The following is a 23797-nucleotide window of genomic DNA, read 5'->3' on the forward strand; positions in this document are numbered from 1 at the left end:
GGGCCCCTCCACCATGTCAGGAAGCCCCTACTTCCGAGCACCACCCCGGCCAGACCACCCTGCCAGGGTGGGGCATCCAGAATGAGCTGGGGAGCCTCCATTTCACAGAGAACCGCACTGCATTGTCAGCTGATTCCCCAAGCACACGGCCACCTCTAGACCATTTCCTGTGGTTATATGGAAAAGCCCCAGGGCAAAGCACTTCCCTGCCAAAGGTGGCGCGTCCCCCGCCTCAGCCATCCTGCCGGCTGCCAGCCACGTCTGCCGCGGAGGAAAATGCCACCGGGGGCACTGGCTCTTCATTGATTTTTATTTTGTATCATTGTGTTGGTTTCCTAATATTACCGTTAATAATTAATTACATATGCTTATGTTGGAACTTGGAAATAATTTTATTCCATTTACCAGTATGTATCAAGTAACCAATGCAGGAGATTCTGTATCAGATCATCTCCAACAGGAAACGATGAAGAAAGTTAGACTCAGAAACCTACCACTCAGATATAAATATTAAACACCTTGGGATATTTTTGTTCTTCCTTCATTCTGTACCTACATAGGCATTTGTAATGAAATTAATGTAAATCAGGAGAATTTCTCCTTTTTTTTTTCCTCAAAAGAAGCCAAGTATGCTAAGTATAGTACTGCACCATTAAATTCATTAATTATATGCAGTCGCGTACTGCATACCTTTACTTTATATAAATGATATAGAATACTTAGGATATTCTCCCTCATGTCCCTCTCTATAAATAATACTGAGATGGCATCTTCCCATCTAAATATTTACATCTAGCTCTGTTATTTTCCCAGAAATCCTGAACATAAAATCAGTTGTTTCAAGATTGTAGTTTTGAGCTGGACACTGGCTGGTACCTGTAATCCTAGCTGCTCAGGAAGCTGAGATCTGAGGCTTACGGTTCAAAGCCAGCCTGGGCAGGAAAGTCCATGAGATTCTTGTTTCCAGTGAACAACCAAAAAGCCATAATTGGAGCTGTGGCTCAAGTGGTAAAGCACTAGCCTTGAGCTAAAAAATAAAACTAAAAAAGGCATAGGGCCTGCACCCAGGCCCTGAGTTTAGGCTCTAGGGCCGGCTCTAAAACAATAAACAAACCATGGTGTGCGGTTTGGTCCTGGGAGCCTGCAGCTCTCCTTCCTCACCCAGCTCACCCGGCCGTCACTACCCTGTCGTCTGCAACAGTGCGTTTTCATCCTCAACATCTTTCTTAAAGAGAGAGGGAAAAAACTTCCTCAGCTACCTAGCCCTATGTAATTACTTAAGAAGTTATTTTAAATAATCTCCTGGGTATTTAATTTCCTCGTGTGTAAACTGCAACCGGGCTCTCTCTCCTTCTCCCTCTCCCCCTCCCTTCCTCTCTCTCTCCTTCTCCCCCCTCCCCCTCTCTCTCTCCCTCCCTCCCTCCCCTGTCCCCCCCTCCCCCCTCACTTCCCCTCTGTTGTTTGGGTTCCAGATACTTTTCGCATTTGTCACTGGCTTTTTCATTTTGTACGTAGCTTTGAAAGGTTTGCGCTCGTCCGATGGTGAAGGTTTTCTGCTCCTTCCTCTGAGTTGGCATTACTTCTTTCCTAATCCAGAAGCCGTGGAGGCTTTGTGGACGTTCTCAAGTTTTCCATACATGTGTGTTTATCCTAAACCACTCAGAGGGTGTTTGGTCGCTGAAGCCACCTGGAGATAGAGGCACGTCCCATCTGCCGGGTGAGAGGTGGAGCCCTGCCACCTGGCCGCCTGGGCCTGTGGACACGGCCCTGGGCCCTCCGCATGGCCAGCCCCACTGTGGCCCCGCCCCTCCGGCCCTTAGTCTACCATGCCCGGCTCACCCATCACCCAGCGCCGCGCGTGTACACATTGCTGTGGCCTGGATTCAAAATGTGCTTACCGTGAAATGGCTTAACTTTCTCCAAATTTCTATGTTCCTTATTTCCTATTAAGTTGAGGAAATGTTTCCCATTTTTGAGTTCCTACAGAAGCACGTTGAGTTTGGGATTGAGTCTGAAGCATCAGCCCTCCGGCTGCTGATTACCACGGGGTCCCTAACGCTCTGGTTTGCTTTTCTGTAACTAACTAGTTGTCATTTAACTATTTTAACACTTGCCATTAAATATTTAAGAGTACACAGTGAATAGTTACTTCTTTTCATGCTATCTGGCTTCCTGTTGAGTTCACTGTCTTGCTAATTTTGAATCATAGGAATGGATTTGATTTGTGCATGGTATTTTGCATCAAATCCTTTATAATTAGATCTAATGGATTCGTTTTGGTTTATGCTGTTAGTATGCTGAATGTGCCCTGCCTTTGAGCTATATTTGTAGTCCTTATTACCATATCTATGCTCATTTCATTTTCTAGGCATCATGGGTTAAGTAGCAGTGGTGATTTTACCGCTCTTGGAAGTCCTGGCGCCAGGGGAGGTTTAGTGGTTTATGTTTGGCAGGTGCAAGTCACCATCCTGAAGACGTGGTGTCCACGGTCAGCTCTAGCCATGGAGCTGTGGTGGTGTCAGAGGAATGGCTGTGTGGTAGGGGGCTGTGGCAGAAGGATTGTCTGGCCCCGCGTGGGTGAGACAGGCCTGTGTTCCTGGGTCTGGAGCCCCAGGGAATCAGGGACTGCAGAACTCACCGTCCTGCTGCACAGCACTTCCCAGATCAGACTTCGCTGAAAATCCTTGTCCTTGGGTTTACGCACGATTTCTGGAGCTTTCCTTCAAGTGATGATTTCTTACTTAGTACTTTTTTCTGAGCTTTAAGACCTACAAAAGAAAGCAATCTCTTCTGAGAACTTTTCATCCTTTGTTCAGACATCAGGCTAAATTCAGGATGGGATGGAGTTAGAATGTGCTCCGGCTTTGTCCAGAGCCGGGAAGACGCTCCTCCAGGAAATTGCTCAGAGATGGGCGGGCGGTTTCTGTGCAGAAGCATCTAGCCACGCTCCGGTGCCGCATCGCCCTGGAGAAGGCTGGCGGTCCACACACCGGTGCAGCTGAGCGTGGTGGGAAGTCTCACGAAAGAGCACAAGCCCGGAAATGCTGGGTCCAGAGGGGCAGAGCCAGGGGGAGCTGGGGGCCAAGCACTGGGAACCATGCTAGTTAACCACTCAAAAGAGCCAGAAGCAGAAGTGTGGCTTAAGTGGTAGAGCCCCAACCTTGAGTGGGAAAGCTTAGGGACAATGCCTAGGCCCTGAGTTCAAACCTCAGTACCCTTGATTGTGCATGCGTGCACACATGCCCACACACGCACACACAGATCACAAGGAAGCGAAGGAGGCTGCTCACCTCACTGAGCTCCTCACAGCTCAGCGAGGGCGAGCCTGCAAGCCCCTTGCCCCACCCTTGACTGCCAGGTGGTGGCCTGCTCTGCTCTCTGGCTTCCGGCTTTTACCAAGGCCTCTGAGCACCTCGGATGGCGCTCTGGCAGCTCAACTGTGCAAAGGGCCTGGTATCCAACGCCAGCCTTCCCAGGGCCCGGACCTGCCCCGCACCTCATCGCGGGACCCTGGTGGGGAGGGACGGGGCTCGGCTCTGCAGGACATTCCAGGAGGTGCCCCGGCTTCCCAGCTCCCCCCCACCCGCGACCTTCCGCCAAGCCAGCTGCTGCCGTCTGCCTGCCAGGAGCTGGCGGTGCCACTGCATCAGAAGAGGCGCCATGGCCGGAGGGACATGTCCAGACGTCTCAGATGAAGCTCCGACTGCAGAGGGAGGCTGCAAAGGAGCCTAAAACGCATCCAGGCCCTCGTCAGCTCCCGTCCTCATTTTCTTTAGAAACTCTTCATGCCTGGACACAAGGCAGAGACAAGCGCACGGGGCAGGTGCGGATGCAGCCAGGGCCCCAGGGTGATGCTGAGGAGAGAGCTAAGCGCGTGGCATGCGGTGCCACGCACGTCCTCACCCTGTGGCTATGACCGACTCTGGGAAGCTGGGAACCCCGTCCCGTGTAGTGACCCCCAGAGCGGGCCAGGACTCGGAACCCAGGAGCACTGGCAGGGCCATGGTGGTCACAGCACTCAGGCAGGCGTGTGGGGTAGACGGGGTCTGGCGTGTGCCAGGCATGTGGGGTAGACGGGGCCCCGTGGGGCCTGGCGTGTGGCAAGCGTGGGGTAGACGGGGCCTGGCGTGTGGCATGCGTGTGGGGTAGACGGGGCCCCGTGGGGCCTGGCATGTGGCAGGCGTGGGGTAGACGGGGCCTGGCGTGTGGCATGCGTGTGGGGTAGACGGGGCCTCGTGGGGCCTGGCGTGTGGCAAGCGTGGGGTAGACGGGGCCTGGCGTGTGGCATGCGTGTGGGGTAGACGGGGCCCCGTGGGGCCTGGCGTATGGCAAGCGTGTGGCGTAGACGGGGCCTGGCGTGTGGCATGCGTGTGGGGTAGACGGGGCCTCGTGGGGCCTGGCGTGTGGCATGCGTGTGGGGTAGACGGGGCCTCGTGGGGCCTGGCGTGTGGCAGGCGTGTGGGGTAGATGGGGCCCCGTGGGGCCTGGCGGGTGGCAGGCGTGTGGGGTAGACGGGGCCTGGCGGGTGGCAAGCGTGTGGGGTAGACGGGGCCTGGCGTGTGGCATGCGTGTGGGGTAGACGGGGCCCCGTGGGGCCTGGCGTATGGCAAGCGTGTGGCGTAGACGGGGCCTGGCGGGTGGCAAGCGTGTGGGGTAGACGGGGCCTCGTGGGGCCTGGCGTGTGGCATGCGTGTGGGGTAGACGGGGCCTCGTGGGGCCTGGCGTGTGGCATGCGTGTGGGGTAGACGGGGCCCCGTGGGGCCTGGCGTGTGGCATGCGTGTGGGGTAGACGGGGCCCCGTGGGGCCTGGCGTGTGGCATGCGTGTGGGGTAGACGGGGCCTCGTGGGGCCTGGCGTGTGCCAGGCATGTGGGGTAGACGGGGCCCTGTGGGGCCTGGCGTGTGGCAGGTGCGTGGGGGTAGACGGGAGTCCGGAGGTCATGTGACAGTTGGTGTCCCGCATGAGGGTTTGTCTAAAGACACCATTATAACAGGTATTAGAACTCTTAATTCTTATGTTAAGAAATCATGACAGAAGTGCCAACTCATCACCCTGTTGAAACATGTAAACTGGCTTGGACTTTCCATCCGGGGGTCCCCGCCTTTTACCTAGAACCTGGCCGTGGGGCGTGGCCAGGCCGGGAGTCCGGGGCCTGTGGCCGGAGTTGCTGGTGGTTAGATCGGTGCCAGCGGGCTGGGGTGAGGGGAGGGGCAGAGCAGGTGCGGGCTAAGGAGTCCCGGGTGCGAGGCCCAGATTACAGCGCCCAGGAGGGAAGACTCGGCACTGGGAGAAAAATCCCAACAGAAGATGAGGTCCACAGGCTCGGGAAAGTCAGCCCAAGAGGCCAGGTCCCCTGTGGCACACCCACGTGCTTCCCTGGGGGGCCGGGACCGCCGGCGGGGTTCAAGTGCCCTTCCCGCCTCTCCCCACACAGCCCGCCTCCTTTCTTGTTCTGTCTCAGGTACTGCAGCCGACCTGCAGTGTTGTGGTTGTGAGGGCGGCGGCTTGTTCTTGCGTGGGCTTTCCCCTTTCCGCCAGACGGCACCTGCCAGGCCGCCCGGTGACTGGCGGCAGCCGGGCTCCGTGGGTGTCCAGTGGACTCGGTGCAGGCTCCCACACCCGAGCCGTGTCACCTGCCACTCATGAGACGTCCTCGGCCACTCGGCCCAGTGCTTTCCACTCGTTCAGGTCCGTTCCATCGCAGACTTCCAGCGCTGAGGAACGGTTTGAAGGTCTGTGTGTATGGCCGGTGCAGGGCTGAGAATTCCAAAGTGCATCCTCATGCACAAGATTGTCTCCACGTGCACCCCGGCCCCGCGTGTGCAAAAGGGCTGCCAGGCCTTTTCTTCTCCTCTCCTGGGCCCTGCTATAGAATGACCTGTAGTGCCTGCAGCCTCACTGCCCATTCCAGAAGCTTCTCTCCTCACCCAGACCTCATGGAAGGGTGGGGCATTGTGAGGCTTTGGATCACAGGGGCCCATAGGCCTTTACCTTAATGGGGGGAAAATACTTCCCCAGCTCAACTGAAAAGCACAGCCTTTCCCCAGCCCGGAGCCCGTGGGGTGACCGCAGGGCTCTGCCTCAGGCAGCACTGGGAACCCCACCTCCTCCTGACGGACTCCCATCAGCCCTGCCACTCGGTGCCATGGGCCTTCTGCTCCTGAGCGCAGCTTTTCCCTTCACAGAGCAGAGCAGCTCCCATGACAGTACACACCCATGGACACGCCGGCCCTGCTGCCCCGCCACGTCCTGCCGGAGAACCGGGGCCTCCACCGCCCCCTCACCCGGCCTCAGCACACACACGCCTCCTGCCCCTCGTGCGTTCATGTGTCCCGGCGGGGGGACTTGTCTGCACTCTCCTCGCAGTGCAGGTGTTGGTGTCTGTGGATGGGGTGCATTTTCTGGCTGACGCACTGAGGGAAGCAGCTGGGTGGGCCTGGCCTAATCCGCGGAGGTCCTGAACAGCACCAACAGGCCCCTCCTGGAGTGGGGCCCCTCCTGCCTGCCTGCCGTGCTACGTTTCTTAGGGGTTATTTGTTTCCTACCTCTGGTCCTCTCCGGGTCTGCGGCTCCCTGACCGCCGGTCAGTTCTGCGCACGCGCGTGTGAGCCGCTGGCTCTCGGCATTCAGTCTCCTCTCCTCACTGGTTTTAGTTTTTCTGTTGAGCGAGTGTTTGGGCCCCATGTGTTGTGGATTTTACTGGAAATACAGGGCGGGTGCAGCCCCACAGAGAGACAGCTGTGTACAGTTCCGACAGAAGGAGCCAAAGCTTCATTTTTGGCCTCTTGACGTTTGCTTGGGAGCAACTTGACTTTCCTGTGCTACATCTCTACTATGCCCAAAGTCTGGGCTTCTCTGTGAAGCTGAGAGATGGTGTAACACATTCAGGGAGCTTTTGTTTGTCTGTAGACACACACACACACACGCACACACACACGCACACACACGCTGCTGTCCTCTTGTCAATAGTGGGTTCCCTGACATCACCAGAGGCAGGGGAGGAAGGGGGGGAGGGAAGGAGTGCTGTCGCTCTTGATGACACTGTCACTCCGTGATGACGCCCAGTGAGTTTCAGAGCCCAGACTCTGGGGGCGGTGGGAAGGCGGGCTTCACAGGGATGCAGGAAGAGCGGGATCCGGGCAGACCCCTGCACTCCTGGAAGGAAGGTGTGGCACCTGCCCCTCCCCCCGCACGGTCCCGGGCCCCGTTCCAACGTGTGTGGCCCCCTGCCAGAGGATCGGGAGTTTCGCACGGTACTTATCGGGGTGCTCTCTGGGGTCACTTGATCAGTCCTCTAGAGAAGGCTTATGGAGTAATTCCCTCCCGTCCTCTTCAGTACCAGACTGTCAATGACTGACTTGTCATAAAGCCGGGGCCTTCCTTGCGTAGCAGCCTGGGCACATGCGTTCTGCGTATTTCTAAGTCTTGGAGCCCCTGGACACTGGGCCTGCCCAGCTCTATGGGAAGTCTGGAACATTCCAGCTTTTCCACCATGGTGTTGGCTGCACACAGGACCTATGGAGTCTGGGAGACAATGCTCCATTCAGGGCAGGAGAAGCTGGTGAGGATGGCTGGCTCCCTGCAGCGCTGCATCACCACGTGGCTCACCTCGCAGGCGGTGGCCTCCACCCCCAGACGGGCTGTGAGAAGGAGGCCGAGAGATCTCCCCCCCCCCCCCGCAGGATCTCTTCCAACCGCGGCACTCACCAGGCAGGCCACGGCGCAGGCAGAGCCTCACGCCACCCTGGGCTGCAGAACACCAGCCTGGCAGCCTGGGCGCGCTAGTGACAGCTTGAGAATGAAAGAAGGGATGTCTCACGGTCTAGTGAAAAACTGTGGTATTCTTAATGGTGGGAAAAGAGTTCATAGCAACTTCCTGGATAAGCATTATTTTTGAAGTTCAAACTATAATGAGAACAAGACGTCACCCCGTGGGAAGAAATGGCTGGAAGTTGAACTTAGCAACTGTATCAAAGATTCAATGAACCATCTCCAAGAAATATACTAGAACATTCTATATGTTCCCCTTAGAGGCACACACACACACACACACCACTTCACACAGCCCGTGGCCAGAGCCATTCTGAGCTATGTTACCAGTTTCCCATGAACAGTCTTACTTAGCTTTGCTGAAAATTTAGAGAGTTAGGTCAAAGTTCTGGGTAAGACCCAAGAATATGGATGCAAAACTCACGGGGAATTTTTACTAATGTCCCAAAGCAGTCATTCTGAGAAAGAGCAATTAGCAAGCATTAAAAAAAAAACAACAGATGATGGTGGGCTGGTTGTCTCTTTAAACGATCTTACTTATCTTACTGACACACAAATCTGCCGACCCATTTAAAGCAGTGCCCGTGTTGGGCTACGCCTCGGTGTCTCCCAACGGCAGGAAGAGTGAGAGGTGATGTCGGAGTCCTGGCACAGGGGAGACAGAGCGAGAGGGAGAAAGAGACAGAGACTGAGGAAGACAGTCAGACAGACAGACAGACAGAGAGACTGGCTCAGCTGAAGCCTTGAGGTTTCTTCCTGCTATGCCCAGGGGGTTGGCTACTGGTGATGACCACCAGTGAGAGCTATTCTTTTCAGATCAGTCTGGCTTATTCCAAGAGAGTTGGTAGCTCCCTGAAAAGTGTAAGTGTGCCTTAGTAGCCAGGTACAAATTCCTCCTCCTGAGGGGTTTAAACCCTCCCAGTGTGTGCCCAGGAGAGTGACGCCGGGGCCTCACGGACCAGCGCCTCAGCTCGAGCGCAGGGCCGACAGAGCTCTGTGGTCGTTGCCGGGACACCAGCCTGCATCCATGGCCAGGGCTTGTGGGAGGCGCTGGCCTGTCACTCAGGACCACCAAAACCACGTCTGGTGGTTGAGTAGGGATGATGGAATATCACGCAGGAAGTCCCTCCTATCCAGGGCTCCAAGCCACTTTGTCCAGAATGAAGAGCTCATTTCTCTGGCATTCCTCCACCCGGGCCCACCAAAGTCTCGTCCTGGTGAGGACTGGCTCTGTTGCACGTGACCACAGTGTCCTGCCTGACCTCACACAGAACGGGTTTCTAAAAACCTTTCCCTTGTGATTGCCTCCTGCTTTGAAACTGTGTGGCCTCGGGGCTGTGGCGAGTTCTTCAGTCCGTGTCTTCTGCCGTGAATAGGGGGCTTCTGCAGGGCCCCGTTTTGAGCCTGGCCTTGGGGGTGAGCTGGGGTTTGAGCTACACGCAGTGTCTCCCACCTCCAGCCCTGACACCCTGCTCTCTGTCGCTGGCTTCTTGAGAACGTGGCACCCACGTCTGTGCGGTCTTGGCACTGGCCCTTTCCGTTCTCTGATCCTCCTGCAGCCATTGCCCCTCAGTCCTGTCTGCTGCTGCTCAGGCCCGGGGGGGGGGGGCTGGGGAGAGGTGGTCCCAGCAGGGAAGGGCCGTGGTCAGGGAGAGAGCCCTCGTTCTATGGCTCTCACCCACCTCCGGTGAACCTCCTGTCGTTCTGGGAATTCATCTCCTGCATGTGACTCAGGTTTCTCCAGCGAACTCTCTTTTTGGAAATAAAGCTAATGCTCACCCAATTTCTATTTCTTATGTCTCTGTTATTACTCTTTCACACTTTGAATTTACATTTTCTTTTCATGAACTTACTCTGAGGCAGGAAAGACAGACGATCTAGCACAGAGCACGCGGCCCGGCCTTGGCCGGCTCCCCGGGTGTCTGTGAGGCCCCCAGGTCACCGGCTGAGCGACACCAGGCCCACGCACCATCGGGAAAGGCAGCCATTTGGACTTGGTACCCAGGCCGCGCTATCATGTATGGACCTCAGATAAACCACCTCTCTAGTTTCTCTCTCTCACATCACACAAGTTTTAGGATTTTTGCTTATGGAGCTAGCACCTGCCCATGGTGCTTAGCCTCTCTCCCAAAACTCTTAAGTTATTTTTAAAAATACTGTTCACACAAACGCTGCTGGAAATCGGTTTGGCGCCATACATCATCCGGCTTAAGGACAGATTTTACTTTTCTGAGGGAGCAGTGAAATCTGTGTGCAGCTCCTGATAAAAAAGGAAAATACGACTTCAAAGACCAGGAATAATGCTCTACTACTAGCTGCCTTTTAGGACAATAGCCGGAAATGATGCTGAAAACAAGTCTGGTGGACTGAACTATGTCGCCGTCTCCTTGAGGAGGGAGCCGGAGTGAGGGGCGGGTGCGCTTTGGCGTGTTTGCTCTGGAAGTTTGGGCAGCCAGAACCCACACACAAAATGCTGAGGGACTCCTGTCAACACCGTTGGCTGGAAGTGTTAGAGCACCGTTCGAGGTGGCTCTGGGGGAGAGGTGCGGTGGGTGTGGGAAGCTGGGCAGGGCCTGGGGTCGGCTCTGATGTTTAGAGGGTGTGAGGCCCTGTCCCAGGCCAGGCGACTCCCTGCAGCAGGGATGGCGGTGGAGCTGCAGGCCATGGAATCGCCCACACTCTCCCGGCCCTGCCTGCAGGCCTCAGCCCCCTGTGGGGCTGGTCCCCAGGCAAGGCCACACTGCAGGCTGTGGGCCTTCAAAGCGTGCTGCTTGAAGACAAGGAAAGATCTGGAAACCGCTCAGAAACATAGTGGGCCAGGCATCTGCTCTCCATCGCTGCACCCTGGGCCTGTGGGTGGCGTGGGGGGGGGTCACGCTGCTCAGCAGTGTGGGGGCTCTTGCTAGCGCGCTGGGCCTCGAGGAGCAGCAGGGTTGGGTGGTGTGGTGTCACTGCTGCAGGAGGGAGGTGGAGAGTCCACAGGGCCGCAGGCCTCACCCTCGGCGCCACCCAGGAGAGCTCGGTCCTGGCCCAACCCAAGTTTTGTGACAAAGCCGCGCGCCGGTGGTTCACACCTGTCATCCTAGCTACTCAGGAGTCTGAGATCTGAGGATCTCGGTTCAAAGCTAGCTTGGGCATGAGACTCTTATCTCCAATGAACCACCAGAAAACCAGACGCGCTGTGGCTCAAGTGGTAGAGCGCTCGCCTTGAGCTGAAGAGCGGAGGGACAGCGCCCAGGCCCAGAGTTCAGGCTCCACAATGGCGGTGGGGGGGGGGGGGGGGGGGGAGGGGCATTTCTACTCATAGTTAAAGAACAGATGACCCCTCCCTCCCCCCCGTGGGTTGGTCCAGGGGAGGAAAGGAGCGTCTGTTCACAGGGCTTGGGGGACGTGTGTTTTGTGGTAGTACTGGGGGTGGAATCAGGCCTCCCGTTCTAGGCAGGTGCTCTGCCACTTGAGCCATTCCTTCAACCCTTTTTTTCTGCTTTTGTTAGCTTTTGATGAGGGCCTTCCTTTTTCCTGGGCTGGTTAGACTGTAGTCCTTGTAGCTGGAAATCACAGGTGCGTTACCAGCACACTCAACTTTTTCTTTTTTATTGGTTGAGATTGGGTCTCAGCATCTCTTTTGCTTGGGCTGACGTCAAACCACAATCTACCTCAGCCTCTGGGGTACCTAGTTTCCTGTGTGAGCCACTGTGCTGGCTTCGGGCCCTGTTTGAGTTGAGCAGTTGGCTTATTCTCTAGGTGCGAAGTCAGTTGCCCGTCTTCCTTGTAGACACTGGCTCACACACAGGGCCCTGGGGCACCAGGTGGTTTGTTTTTTTACCCTGTTCTAAGTTGGGAGATTTCACCATAAAACCTGCAGCACCTGGGGGCTAAGAGGTCCTGTGGTCCAGGTGTGTCCCTCGGTGTCCAGGTCCTCCATACATGTTACCTGATTATTCAAGAGTAACAACGCTGGTCAAGACCTATTGTATTCACAAACTGACATATTGAATTGAAAACCCTTTGTATAACTCCTTAAGGGTAATAGAAAATGAACTTCTATAAAAAGTAATGACAAAGCAAAAGATTTACAATTCTGTGTCTCATAAGTGAGCTCCTACAAACCTGTAAGCTGGCCAGAGAAATAATTTTGGATGTAATCATGTGCCATCATAATTAAGAAAACACTGTTTTTACAAACCAGCAAATAACCCTTTAAGATGTAGAAATGAAAATGCTTTACCTGGTCTGGGAAGGTGGCTCAGTGGTAGGGCACCTGCCTTGCATGCATGAGGCCCTGGGTTCGATTCCTCAGCACCACATAAGCAAAAAGAAAAAAGCCGGAAGTGGCGCTGTGGCTCAAGTGGTAGAGTGCTAGCCTTGAGCTGAAGAGCTGAGGGACAGCGCCCAGGCCCAGAGTTCAGGCCCACGACCAGACCCCCCCCCCCAAAAAAAGAAAACGCTCTACCTGTCAGAATGGAAAAGCTGCACACTCCTTATTTCCATAGGCTTCCAGGTTAGTGACAGTGGAGGTGAAATAATAAGACTCACAAGTATCGAATGTCTTCAAGATGACAACTAAGTGATGGCTGCTGTGCTCCATTTGCAAGCGCTTGCTTGAGGGCTGAGCTGGGGAGGCAGGGCTTCAGCGTCAGTCCTCAGAGGAAACTCCATGCTGCGCACACTTCCAGCCACACGGCCTGATCTTGTGACCAGACAGGATGTGGGCCACGTACATGGTGCATGCTCTTCCAGTGGTCCCTTTGGGAAGATCCTGAGCCAGCGCTTTCTACACTGCTCACACCGGCCCAGGGCTGGCCGGCTGCCCCCCCCCCCGACACTGCTCACACCTACCTGGCCCCCATACACTGCTCACACCTGCCTGGCTGCCCCCCAACTGCTCACACCTGCCTGACTGCCCCCCACACTGCTCACACCTGTCCGGCTGCCCCCCACACTGCTCACCCCTGCCCAGCTGCCCCCCCACACTGCTCACATCTGCCTGGCTGCCCCCACACACTGCTCACCCCTGCCCAGGGCCCAGCTGCCCACACACACACTGCTCACACCTGCCTGGCTGCCCCCCAACTGCTCACACCTGCCTGACTGCCCCCCACACTGCTCACACCTGTCCAGCTGCCCCCCCAACTGCTCACCCCTGCCCAGCTGCCCCCCCGACACTGCTCACACCTGCCAAGCTGCCCACACACACACTGCTCACACCTGCCTGGCTGCCCCCCCAACTGCTCACCCCTGCCCAGCTGCCCCCCCCCCACTGCTCACACCTGCCAAGCTGCCCACACACACACTGCTCACACCTGCCTGGCTGCCTCCCCAACTGCTCACACCTGCCAAGCTGCCCACACACACACTGCTCACACCTGCCTGGCTGCCCCCCCCACTGCTCACACCTGCCTGGCTGCCCCCACACACTGCTCACCCCTGCCCAGGGCCCAGCTGCCCACACACACACTGCTCACACCTACCCAGCTGCCCCCCACACACTGCTCACACCTGCCTGGCTGCCCCCACACACTGCTCACCCCTGCCCAGGGCCCAGCTGCCCACACACACACTGCTCACACCTACCCGGCTGCCCCCCCCCACTGCTCACACCGGCCCAGGGCTGCCCGGCTGCCCCCCCCGACACTGTTCATACCTACCCGGCTGCCCCCCACACACTGCTCACACCTGCCTGGCTGCCTCCCCAACTGCTCACACCTGCCAAGCTGCCCACACACACACTGCTCACACCTGCCCAGCTCTTTTCCTTTCTTTTGAAAATACTGTAGCGGCTGCTCTTCCAAGGATCATTGGCTCAAGGTCTGTAATTTCCCCTTTGGTGATGAGCCTACACCCAGGAAGCTCTCAGAGAGCAGGGACTCTGGTCTCTGACTCTGGTCTCCCGGGCGGGAGTTCGCGGTGATTCTGGTCTCTGGTCTCCCGGGCGGGAGTTCGCGGTGATTCTGGTCTCTGGTCTCCCGGGTGGGAGTTCGTGGTGATTCTGGTCTCTGGTCTCCCGGGCGGGAGTTCGCGGAGACTCTGGTCTCCCTGGTGGGAGTTCGCGGTGATTCTGGTCTCTGGTCTCCCGGGCGGGAGTTCGCGGTGATTCTGGTCTCTGGTCTCCCGGGCGGGAGTTCGCGGTGATTCTGGTCTCTGGTCTCCCGGGCGGGAGTTCGCGGTGATTCTGGTCTCTGGTCTCCCGGGCGGGAGTTCGCGGTGATTCTGGTCTCTGGTCTCCCGGGTGGGAGTTCGCGGAGACTCTGGCCTCCCGGGATCTGAACGCGCAGTGACTCCGGTCGTCCTGACACAGGTGGCAGTGCTGCTAGTCAAGGTGTGATCGCGATGAACCCGGAGTCTTGTTTCTGGGCTGGCGGAGCAGCCATGTGGCTGGATGAAGTGTCACACTTATCACGGAGCGGTGTAGTAACTCGATGGAGCAGAACTAGGCTTGTGTGTGCACAGACAGCTGTGAGCCAACCTGTCCGTGGCCCTGGCCACAGCAGTGTGGACGCTGAGTTCGAGATGCTCTCGGGGAGGTTTTGTGCCCAGCTGCTGTGCCCTTCCCCGCTGAGCGTTCACCCGCACTGTGGAGCAGCAGGGCGCGTCTCACTGAGAAGACTGGAGATTTCCCCAGGGCCAGAAAGCCCGAATGTCAAAATGCCCGGGAGAAAAGAAACGACAGCACAGGCTGGCCCATGACTCTGTACAGCCGTCCGGTGCCGGAAGTCGCGTGGGGCGGGTGCGCCCGGACACTGCGGCCCGGCTGTGTTCTCACCAGCATCGCTGCTGTCTTGCAGGAGGAAGGCATCGTGAAGGAGATCGACATCAGTCTCCATGTGAAGGAAGGGTTCGAGAAGGCAGACCCCTCCCAGTTCCAGCTGCTCAAGGTTTTAGGACAAGGATCTTACGGGAAGGTGAGCTCAACTCTGATTGGCTGAGCAGGTCTCTTTAAACACAAAGGAAACTGGGCTGAACCTGGGGATGAAAGCCGCAGGTGCCCCGTCCGCTGCCAGGAGCTGCACGGATGGAGCTCTGTCCTCACAGCCGCACTGGCCGCGGTCAGCCGTCCACGCTCCCCGCTCCCTGAGAGCTTCCTGGGTGTAGGCTCATCACCAAAGGGGAAATTACGGACCTTGAGCCAATGATCCTTGCAAGAGCAGCCGCTACAGTATTTTCAAAAGAAAGAAAAGAAAAGAAAAGCCTTCATGCTCGGCCGACCTGATGCTGCTCAGGAATTTGGAGGCTGGGATTTGTAGGCTGGCTCCTCCCCTCTCCTGCATGTCAGTTACACAATGCCTTGGTTTCCCTACTCATGAATGATACTAGTTAACGTACATAATTGTGCAATAGATTAACTAAGACATCACTCTGTCCTTTTTTTCTTCCTTCAAACTACAGAAATAAGAGCTAATTCCTTTCAGAAACTCTTGAGCACTGGCTTTTCCTCTGGTGTGCTGCCCATCTGTGTAATGGGATATCAGGAGGCACTTTTCAGTTATGATGACGATGATTTATACCATGTAATCTCTCTGTGTCACCAGTGTTAGCCGCTAACAAGGGCTCTGACGCTGGGTTCCTGAAAGGAAGGGCTGAAGTACAGCACAAAGCCAGCACCCCTGAGTAAGCAGAGCGGTCCTGGCGCTTCAACGTAACACGCTCTGTGCTGCAGGTGCACCCTCACAAATCTCTCTGCCCTTGCTGCCAGACGAAGCCCTATGCTGGCCAGTTCGACTTGTGTGGGTACAGAAACGCACCCAGTATTTACCTTTGTCATGCTTATAAGGTGGAGTGTCTTCTTCTTTTCTCTCTTCCCACATGCCAATGACTGACAAATGTGTGTTTATATTGTATTTATATTATCCTATTATACTACATGATCCTATTATGCTGTATTACACTTATGTTATACCCATGTGGATTACTGTCGTTTGGGACCTATGAAAATGGCTATTAAATGTGGTTCAGTGGTGTTTAGGAAATACAGACTACTGTCTTTCACAATGTGAGTGGCCATCACCGAAAAACAAAAGCTACAGAGCCTGCTTAAGAGATGCCTCCTGTTAATCCAAAGTGTAGGGAGTAGCTAGAGTTACAGGCGTGCACCCCTGGTGCCCAGAAGTATAGGAGAACAAGCAGAAGAATGCTGTATGAAGCAGGATTTGAGAACAGAGACCAGGTCCCTCCCCTTGGCCTTCCAGAGGCCCAGCCGTAGGTCCCCACGGCGTGAAGCTGCACTGCTCAGGTCTGGAAGATCTGCGGCTGTGGTTGGCTGGCCCGGCTGCCGCGTGATTCTTGCTACATGGTGGCTGTCCAAGGCCCAGGAGGTGCCTAGTCACCGGGAGCCAGAGCTCCCCAGCTCCGCCTAGGGCCCTGGGCTCAGTCAGCAGCCACACTGCACAGAACCGCCCTTGATCACGCTGCCGGGGAGCCAGCGAACTCCGGACAGGAGGAGCACGGCTGCCCGATGCCCCATTCACCCTGCAGATCCTGAAGCTTGAGAAAGAAAAATGAACCATTCCTTGGAAAACAATGCACAAATAGCATTAGGGACACACGCCTAGCTTCCTTCCCAGACATCTTAAACCTGCTGCTTGTGTACTGACCTTTGCTATGGTGGAGAAGGAAACTGGGGACCGAGGCCCAAAGGATACCATCCCAAAGAAAGAGGACAAGGCAGAGGCGGCTCTGTGGCAGGGCCCCCTGGAAAACCCTTTCTCCTGACCACTGCTGCCCCATCTCTGCCTGTTGAGAAGCTGGCCACCCACCGAGGGTGGCCTCGCCCAGCACACCTGCCCCAAGGCGGCGTCCTTCCATGTGAGGGACTTCCCGGGCTGCAGAACTGTGTGCGGGGTGGGGCCCCAGCGAGGCTCCACGCAGCACACCCTGCATGGCTGCCCGCACACGCGGGGGCACTGTCGCCCCCCGGGGTGTGTCCGGCCGTGGGGACACCACACAGGCACACACGTCCCAAACACCAACAGAGGCCTGGCACTGCCAGGACACGCTCTGTTCTCCTGAGACCCTGTCTCAAAAAGAAAAGAAAGACCTTAGTGGTGTTCACACCACCGCATCCACCCAGCAAAGGCCCGACGGAGCTCATGGGAAGCTGTCCAAGTGTCCCCAGCCCTGCGTCTCCGTGGGTGTTTGTTGGTGACCTTTCTCTAGACCTCCCTGTGGGCCCTGTTGTCAGTCGGAGGGAGGCTGGGCAGTGATGCACGCCATGTCTTCTGTTTGTCAGGTGTTCCTTGTGAGGAAGGTCACGGGGTCCGACGCCGGCCAGCTCTACGCAATGAAGGTCCTTAAGAAAGCCACCTTGAAAGGTAGGTGAGACGGGCGCCCGGCCCTCCGTGAGGGGCCCTCACACCTTTGTCTCTGCAGGAGCGCGCGGGGCACGTGGCTCTCCAATCCATGACAAACCGTGCAAACATTTCCCCCGGTGCTGAAATATCTCCATGATTGCCACAGCCTTCAGAGAAGAGCGCACACAGCGCCCTGCGGGCAGGAGCGCGGCAAGGAGCAGGCGGGCTGTGTGCATGGCTGTCAGGACAGCAGCCCCAACACCAGCGCGACCGGGTTGTTGGGCGTCATAGGCATGTCCCCAGCACTGGCAGCTGGACATTCAGGCCTACGATGATTGGTTTCCACCTCCCGGCTCCCGCCCTCCAAGCACGGTGTGAGCACAGGGCCCGGTGAAGGTGAGCCGCATGGCCTGCCTCCCACCCGTCCGCAGCACCGGGCAGCTGCCCCACCCTGGTCCCCATGCCCCCTGCGTCCAGGGAGAGACCCACACCTGAATGGCGGAGGACGGCTGCGTGTAGCCAGCATGGACGATGAGTGAGAGCGGACAGCGGTGACTCCCACCAGGAGGCGCAGCCCCCAGGCCCCGTCTGCAAGGTGCCCTGGTGCCAGGGCTGCAGCGGGAGGAGCCTGTGGGAGCAGGAGGGGCCCTGCTCCGGCGAGCTGGAGGCTGGCAGGACGGGATGGGGCCTTCTGTGAGACGGGATTGCTGCTGCTGGCAGGCTCACCGAGGAGCCGCAGGACCGGGCGCTCCCCTGCCTGGCGGTCGCCCAGCCGACCAGGGGCCCTGTGGAACTCAGAAGGTATCAGAAACACTTGACGTGGTCTTACAGCACAGGGCCACGGGAGGTCGAAGGACACGCCCATCTCCTCCTGCACGTCATTGGCTCCCTAGCTGGCGAAATTAATCAACGACGTAAGGCGGTGAATGCGTGGAGCAAGCCTCTACAGACTGCGCCATCTTAGTTATTCAAGGAAGGGGCTGAGAACAGCAGGAGATGAGACGTAAGACGTAGAGGATGGATGATTTCTCTCCTTAAAGAAGAAACCTGACGTCAGCACAGCCCAATGTCTGCAAAATGCCAATGCGGAGGGCACGGGCAGCTGGAGCCGGCTCTCACCCCTGATCTGAACTCAGACCTAGTGTGCTGTAGTTCAGAGAGCAGAGCCTGGATTTAACGTCTTGATGAGTTGTTCCTATAATTCCTACGAACATAAAAGTCTCCGGGCATTCTAGTCCACTAACACCCTTGAGTTTGTAGTTGAGTATTACCAATAGCAACACAACTCCGCATTCAAGTATGCAACAACCCCCTCCCCCAAAAAACAAACCATACTTGACTTTTAGTAATATTTACAATATAAATATTCTAGAACAATTAGCTTCACATTCTCATATTGTGAAATTGAGCCCTAGACACAAAAAAGAAAGGAATATTTTCTATCTCCTCGTGTTCCTTTCAAAGTCAACTGGAAAACTAAACATCATTTGACACCTGGCAGTGTTTTAGATGGTCTCACACTAAAGAAAAGAAACTTATCTCCAGAAATCCAATTTTAGTCTCATTTTCCTTAGAAGAAACCAGAAGAGCGTCCTGTGCAGAGCTGTCCTGTGCAGAGCTGTGTGTGCAGAGCTGTCCTGTGCAGAGCTGTCCTGTGCAGAGCTGTGTGTGCAGAGCTGTCCTGTGCAGAGCTGTGTGTGCAGAGCTGTCCTGTGCAGAGCTGTCCTGTGCAGAGCTGTCCTGTGCAGAGCTGTCCTGTGCAGAGCTGTGTGTGCAGAGCTGTCCTGTGCAGAGCTGTCCTGTGCAGAGCTATGTGTGCAGAGCTGTCCTGTGCAGAGCTGTGTGTGCAGAGCTGTGTGTGCAGAGCTGTCCTGTGCAGAGCTGTCCTGTGCAGAGCTGTCCTGTGCAGAGCTGTGTGTGCAGAGCTGTCCTGTGCAGAGCTGTGTGTGCAGAGCTGTCCTGTGCAGAGCTGTCCTGTGCAGAGCTGTCCTGTGCAGAGCTGTCCTGTGCAGAGCTGTGTGTGCAGAGCTGTCCTGTGCAGAGCTGTGTGTGCAGAGCTGTGTGTGCAGAGCTGTCCTGTGCAGAGCTGTCCTGTGCAGAGCTGTCCTGTGCAGAGCTGTCCTGTGCAGAGCTGTGTGTGCAGAGCTGTCCTGTGCAGAGCTGTCCTGTGCAGAGCTGTCCTGTGCAGAGCTGTCCTGTGCAGAGCTGTGTGTGCAGAGCTGTGTGTGCAGAGCTGTCCTGTGCAGAGCTGTGTGTGCAGAGCTGTCCTGTGCAGAGCTGTCCTGTGCAGAGCTGTGTGTGCAGAGCTGTCCTGTGCAGAGCTGTGTATGCAGAGCTGTCCTGTGCAGAGCTGTCCTGTGCAGAGCTGTCCTGTGCAGAGCTGTGTGTGCAGAGCTGTCCTGTGCAGAGCTGTCCTGTGCAGAGCTGTGTGTGCAGAGCTGTCCTGTGCAGAGCTGTCCTGTGCAGAGCTGTGTGTGCAGAGCTGTCCTGTGCAGAGCTGTCCTGTGCAGAGCTGTCCTGTGCAGAGCTGTCCTGTGCAGAGCTGTGTGTGCAGAGCTGTCCTGTGCAGAGCTGTCCTGTGCAGAGCTGTGTGTGCAGAGCTGTGTGTGCAGAGCTGTGCTTGCAGAGCTGTGCGTGCGGCCCCAGGGTCACGTCGCGGCTGTGCCGCGCTCGGCAGCCGCCTGGCTCTCCCCGCGCACCTGGCCCCGGGTCCCTCACAGGCAGAAGAGAGTGGGTTCAAAGGAGCGTCTCCTCTCCAGTCCCAGACCTCCGTGTCCCGTCAGCCCGCGCTCCCCAGCGCCGCAGCTCCAGTCCCACCTTCACCGCGGCGCATTTGCGGGCCGGTTAGCAGTTCTCAGCAGCAACGCGCTGGAGCGCGGAGGTCGCGGGCCCGGCCCAGCCCTGCCCTCGGCCCAGGGCCGGCGGCTGCGTCTCATGGGTTGAATGGTGAAGGCATGTTGCAAAGGAAACATTAAACGAGGGGCAGCAGTGCTGTGGAAATAATTTTTACACGTCAGAGTGCTTCTCAAGACGCGCATGCTGGCTGTGGTGCAGGGAGGGGGACGCTGTGGCGGGGTGGGCTCTGCGGGGGGGGGGGGCGTCCCTGACAGCTCAGCCCTCCTTTGAGTGGCCTGGCCTGCCAGCCACACCCTTCCCGTTCTTCTCTAAAGAAGTGACAGATTATTTCCTCGCGGTGTCAGCTGCGCCACCCTGAAGGAGGGAGTTGACGGGTGGGCGCTGGCTCTCCACCCGCTCCCTTCCGCCCTCTCCCGCTCTCCCGGCCTCACCTGGAATCGTGCCGCTTAAGGATGCTCGGGGATCTTCAAGCTCTGGAAACTGGCAGCGTCTGTGTGCGTGACTCGCAGAGTGACTGCAGGCAGCAGTTCTAAGTCATGCGCCCAAGGAACAAATCCAAGTGCCGAGCCCGCTTGTGTTGAAAGACTGTTCCACACAGGTGCCCGGACAGGAGTTGGGCCTGTCTGATCTCTGGTCGGCAGCTTTGCCTGCTGCTTGTGCGGCTGGACTGTTCTCTTGCCGGCTGTGAGCGGCCGTTGCCAGGGCCCTTCAGACACTGCTGGTGTCTGGAGCCACCCCCGGCTCTATCGTGGCGTCCGAGCACAAGAATCGTGAGTCAGCACGGAGGCTCGCTGAGGCCCAGGGCCGGAGCCGCGCCCGGCCCGCCGGTCTCCCTGTACCATCCGGCGAGTCTCCCCTCACCCCTTTCCCTCCTTCCTGAGACAAGTGATGTCACCGACATTTGGTGGCAGTGCAGTTGGTGAGGGTGCACGCGCGTGTGCACACACACACGTCCGGGAGGGGTTGGCTTGTGCATCTCTGGTCCTTTTCTCCATGGAGGTCTGGGTCTGTCAATGTTAGGGCCGCCCTGGTCCAGGACTTGCTCCAGCCTTTCTGTATCAGGGAGAGCCAGCAGGGCTGAACTGTGATTGAACGTTGGGTAGAAGTCTGTGGTTAAGCTTCGTTCTCCCAGTGAGGGGCTTGGTATATAGTTAATGGCCACATTTATACAGCACAGTGACCAGCCCTGCTCCTCAGGAGGTAGAATTCTGGCTTCCATACGCTATCTCCCAAGTGATTTTTGTTTTTGTTTTGTTATTTTGGGGAGAATTTTTTTCACTGTGTGGGGATTTTTTTGGTGGGGGGCTAGGGTTTTCTTTTTGAGATAGTCTTTAAAAAAAAAAAAAAAAGACTTAAGCGGTGTGCCAGTGGCTCACGCCTATAATCCTAGCTACTCAGGAGACTGAGATCTGAGGATCACAGTTCAAAGCCAGCCCAGACAGAAAAGTCTCCATGAGATTCCAATTAACCACCAGAAAGCCAGAAGTGGATGCGGTGGCTCAAAGAGCTCAGGGCAGTGCCCAGGCCCTGAGTTCAAGACCCACGACTGACAAAAAGAGAAACAGACAGACAGACAGACAGAGGCAGAGTCATACTGAAGAATCAGATATCTCAGAATGTTAATAATGGTTAAATCTAAGTGGAGGGGTAATCATTATACTACTGCAAGTTACACGTGCAATAAAAGGCTGAAGGAGTTGTTTATCCACTTTTTTTCTATTCTCTGATCCACTAAACATATTTTGGTGCCATTTCTGGGGCTCGAACTCAGGGCCTGGGCACTGTCAAGTTCAAAGCTAGTACTCTACCACTACTGTCCAGTTTGGGTGTTTAATTGGAGATAAGACTCCTTTGGACTTTCCGGCTCAGGCTGGGTTCAGCCTTGATCCTCAGCTCTCAGCCTCCGGAGTAGCTGGAGTTACCGGTGTGAGCCTCCAGTGCCAGTCTCTCCTCTGAACAGCTTTGGTTTCTGTCCTGCAGTTCGAGACCGAGTCAGATCCAAGATGGAGAGAGACATCCTGGCGGAAGTGAATCACCCGTTTATCGTGAAGCTCCATTACGGTGAGTGAGCGGCGGGCGGGCGGGAGGAGGGCGCGGGTGGCCTTCCCGGGCAAGGGGCTGGGGAAAGGTATTTTAGCAGAAAATCTTTCCTGTGTCATAGATTCTGGACCTCTGTGAGGCTGAAGGCTCTTGGCCTTTATCTCTTTTCTATTTGCTTTCCCTACAAGACTAAGATGTCTTCCTTATGTTTGCATTATCATCTTTGGTAATGTGGGACCAATGTCTCCTGACCTAGAGTGAGCTATGCCATAGTTCCGTGCTGGTTCAGAATAAAGTGTTACTTGGGGGGGGGGGAGGGTGTGTGTGTGTGAGAGTGAGTGCTCGCGTGTGCGCACACGTGTGTGTGTACATGTGGGTGTGTGCATGTGCCAGTACTGGAGCTTGAACTCAGGACCTTGCACACGCGCGCGTGCGCGCACACACACACACACACACACACACACACACACATTATGCCTCAATCAAGGCTGGTGTCACCCTTCCACTTCTGGCATTCAGTAGCTAATTCCGGCTGCTGACCCAGGGGCCAGGGACCCTGGGGGCACCCTGCACAGAGCCCCGGACAGTGGGGAGGATGGGGGAGCCCTGACTCGGGGCGCCCGTGCATGTAGCCCAGAGCATGAGTTGCGCAGGCCCGAGGTCGGGTGTGTGTTCCGTGGGTGGCTGCAGGCCACATCTGTGTCTCACTGGCAACTGCCTGCACTGGCACGCGCAGAGGCTTTTACACAGAATGTGTGTGTTACCAGGCGGTGTCACAGGGCCCGAGGTGGACACGGCATCCACTTTGTGGCCACACTGCCCGCCCCAGGTTTCCAGGTCTCAGGATTTATAGCGGTTCTAGCATTTGCTTTTAGAGTGAGAGGTCTCAGGAGCACAGAGATGCCAGGACCTCCCTCAGCGGTGGCTCCTGTGTCAGAGCACAGGACAAACGATAGCCCGGCTGGGCTGGGCCGTCATGGTGGACACTGGCCCGGCCTGGCCACCTCGCTGCTGGTCCTCACAAGCCCATTCAGTCCCTGCATGCCAGAGGAAGGGAGGGAGGGAGGGGAGGAGGGAGGAAAGGGTAGGGAAGGAGGAGAGGAGGGAGGGTGGGGGGAAGAGAAAGAAAAGGAAGGTCTCCAGACCCCAACAAAAGCGAGACACAGAACTCAGTGCGCCTCTCCCCCGCTGGTCTGTCCTGCGAGCTGCCTCCGGCTGGGGCCGGTGCCTTTCGGAAGCCATGGCTCTGCAGGATCACAGTCTTGGAGCCAAAGAGAGACCAGGCCTGGGGGCCGCAGAGACAACTGTCAGAGAGGTGGCCCTGCAGTGCTGATGCGTGTCTATCCGCAGCCTTCCAGACAGAAGGGAAACTCTACCTGATTCTGGACTTCCTGCGCGGAGGGGACCTCTTTACCCGGCTCTCCAAAGAGGTGAGCGCCCCCCTTCCCCGCGATGTCTGTCTAGAACGAGCAAACCCGAGCAAGCGACCTGCTCATCTCCAGAGTTCTGTCCAAAGGCGGCGGGCTGGGGAGACACACAGGGTAGCGTCTGGTGTTCTTTGCCACGTGATGGTTTCTGTTTGCTGTCCAGGGGGCTTCCAGCCCCCTGCCTGCTTTCCTCGGCCCTCCAGACCTCCAGCCACAGTGCCTGCAGTTCACTAAAGCAGGGTCATAGGTCACTCTCCCTCATCTGCGGGCTCCTTGGTCCGTGCTCAAAGGGGACTCGCGCCTCCTTGTGATCGGGGAGGACGCTGGGCGGAGGAATCAGGCCCAGGTTCTAGACGAAACTAGAGTGCCGGGGCTTGGCTGGTGACTGGTGCCCGCCGGTGTGCGGCTGACACCCAC

General features: G+C 56.8%; 1 protein-coding gene across 2 annotated transcripts in view; it reads left to right on the forward strand.

Annotated features, from left to right (window-relative positions):
• The window catches only part of Rps6ka2 (ribosomal protein S6 kinase A2), a 175341-nt gene that overhangs the window by 93785 nt on the left and 57759 nt on the right, over window positions 1-23797 (forward strand). For both annotated transcript variants that reach the window (XM_042689700.1, XM_042689699.1), the window contains exons 2-5: window positions 14556-14672; window positions 16997-17078; window positions 21894-21974; window positions 23304-23383. In XM_042689700.1, coding sequence (XP_042545634.1) covers window positions 17048-17078; window positions 21894-21974; window positions 23304-23383 — 192 coding nt within the window. In that variant the 5' untranslated portion in view covers window positions 14556-14672; window positions 16997-17047. The remainder of the gene's footprint in view (window positions 1-14555; window positions 14673-16996; window positions 17079-21893; window positions 21975-23303; window positions 23384-23797) is intronic.

The sequence above is a fragment of the Dipodomys spectabilis genome, unplaced genomic scaffold (assembly GCF_019054845.1).
Source record: "Dipodomys spectabilis isolate Male_0828 unplaced genomic scaffold, ASM1905484v1 ptg000126l, whole genome shotgun sequence".
Classification (NCBI taxonomy): domain Eukaryota; kingdom Metazoa; phylum Chordata; class Mammalia; order Rodentia; family Heteromyidae; genus Dipodomys; species Dipodomys spectabilis.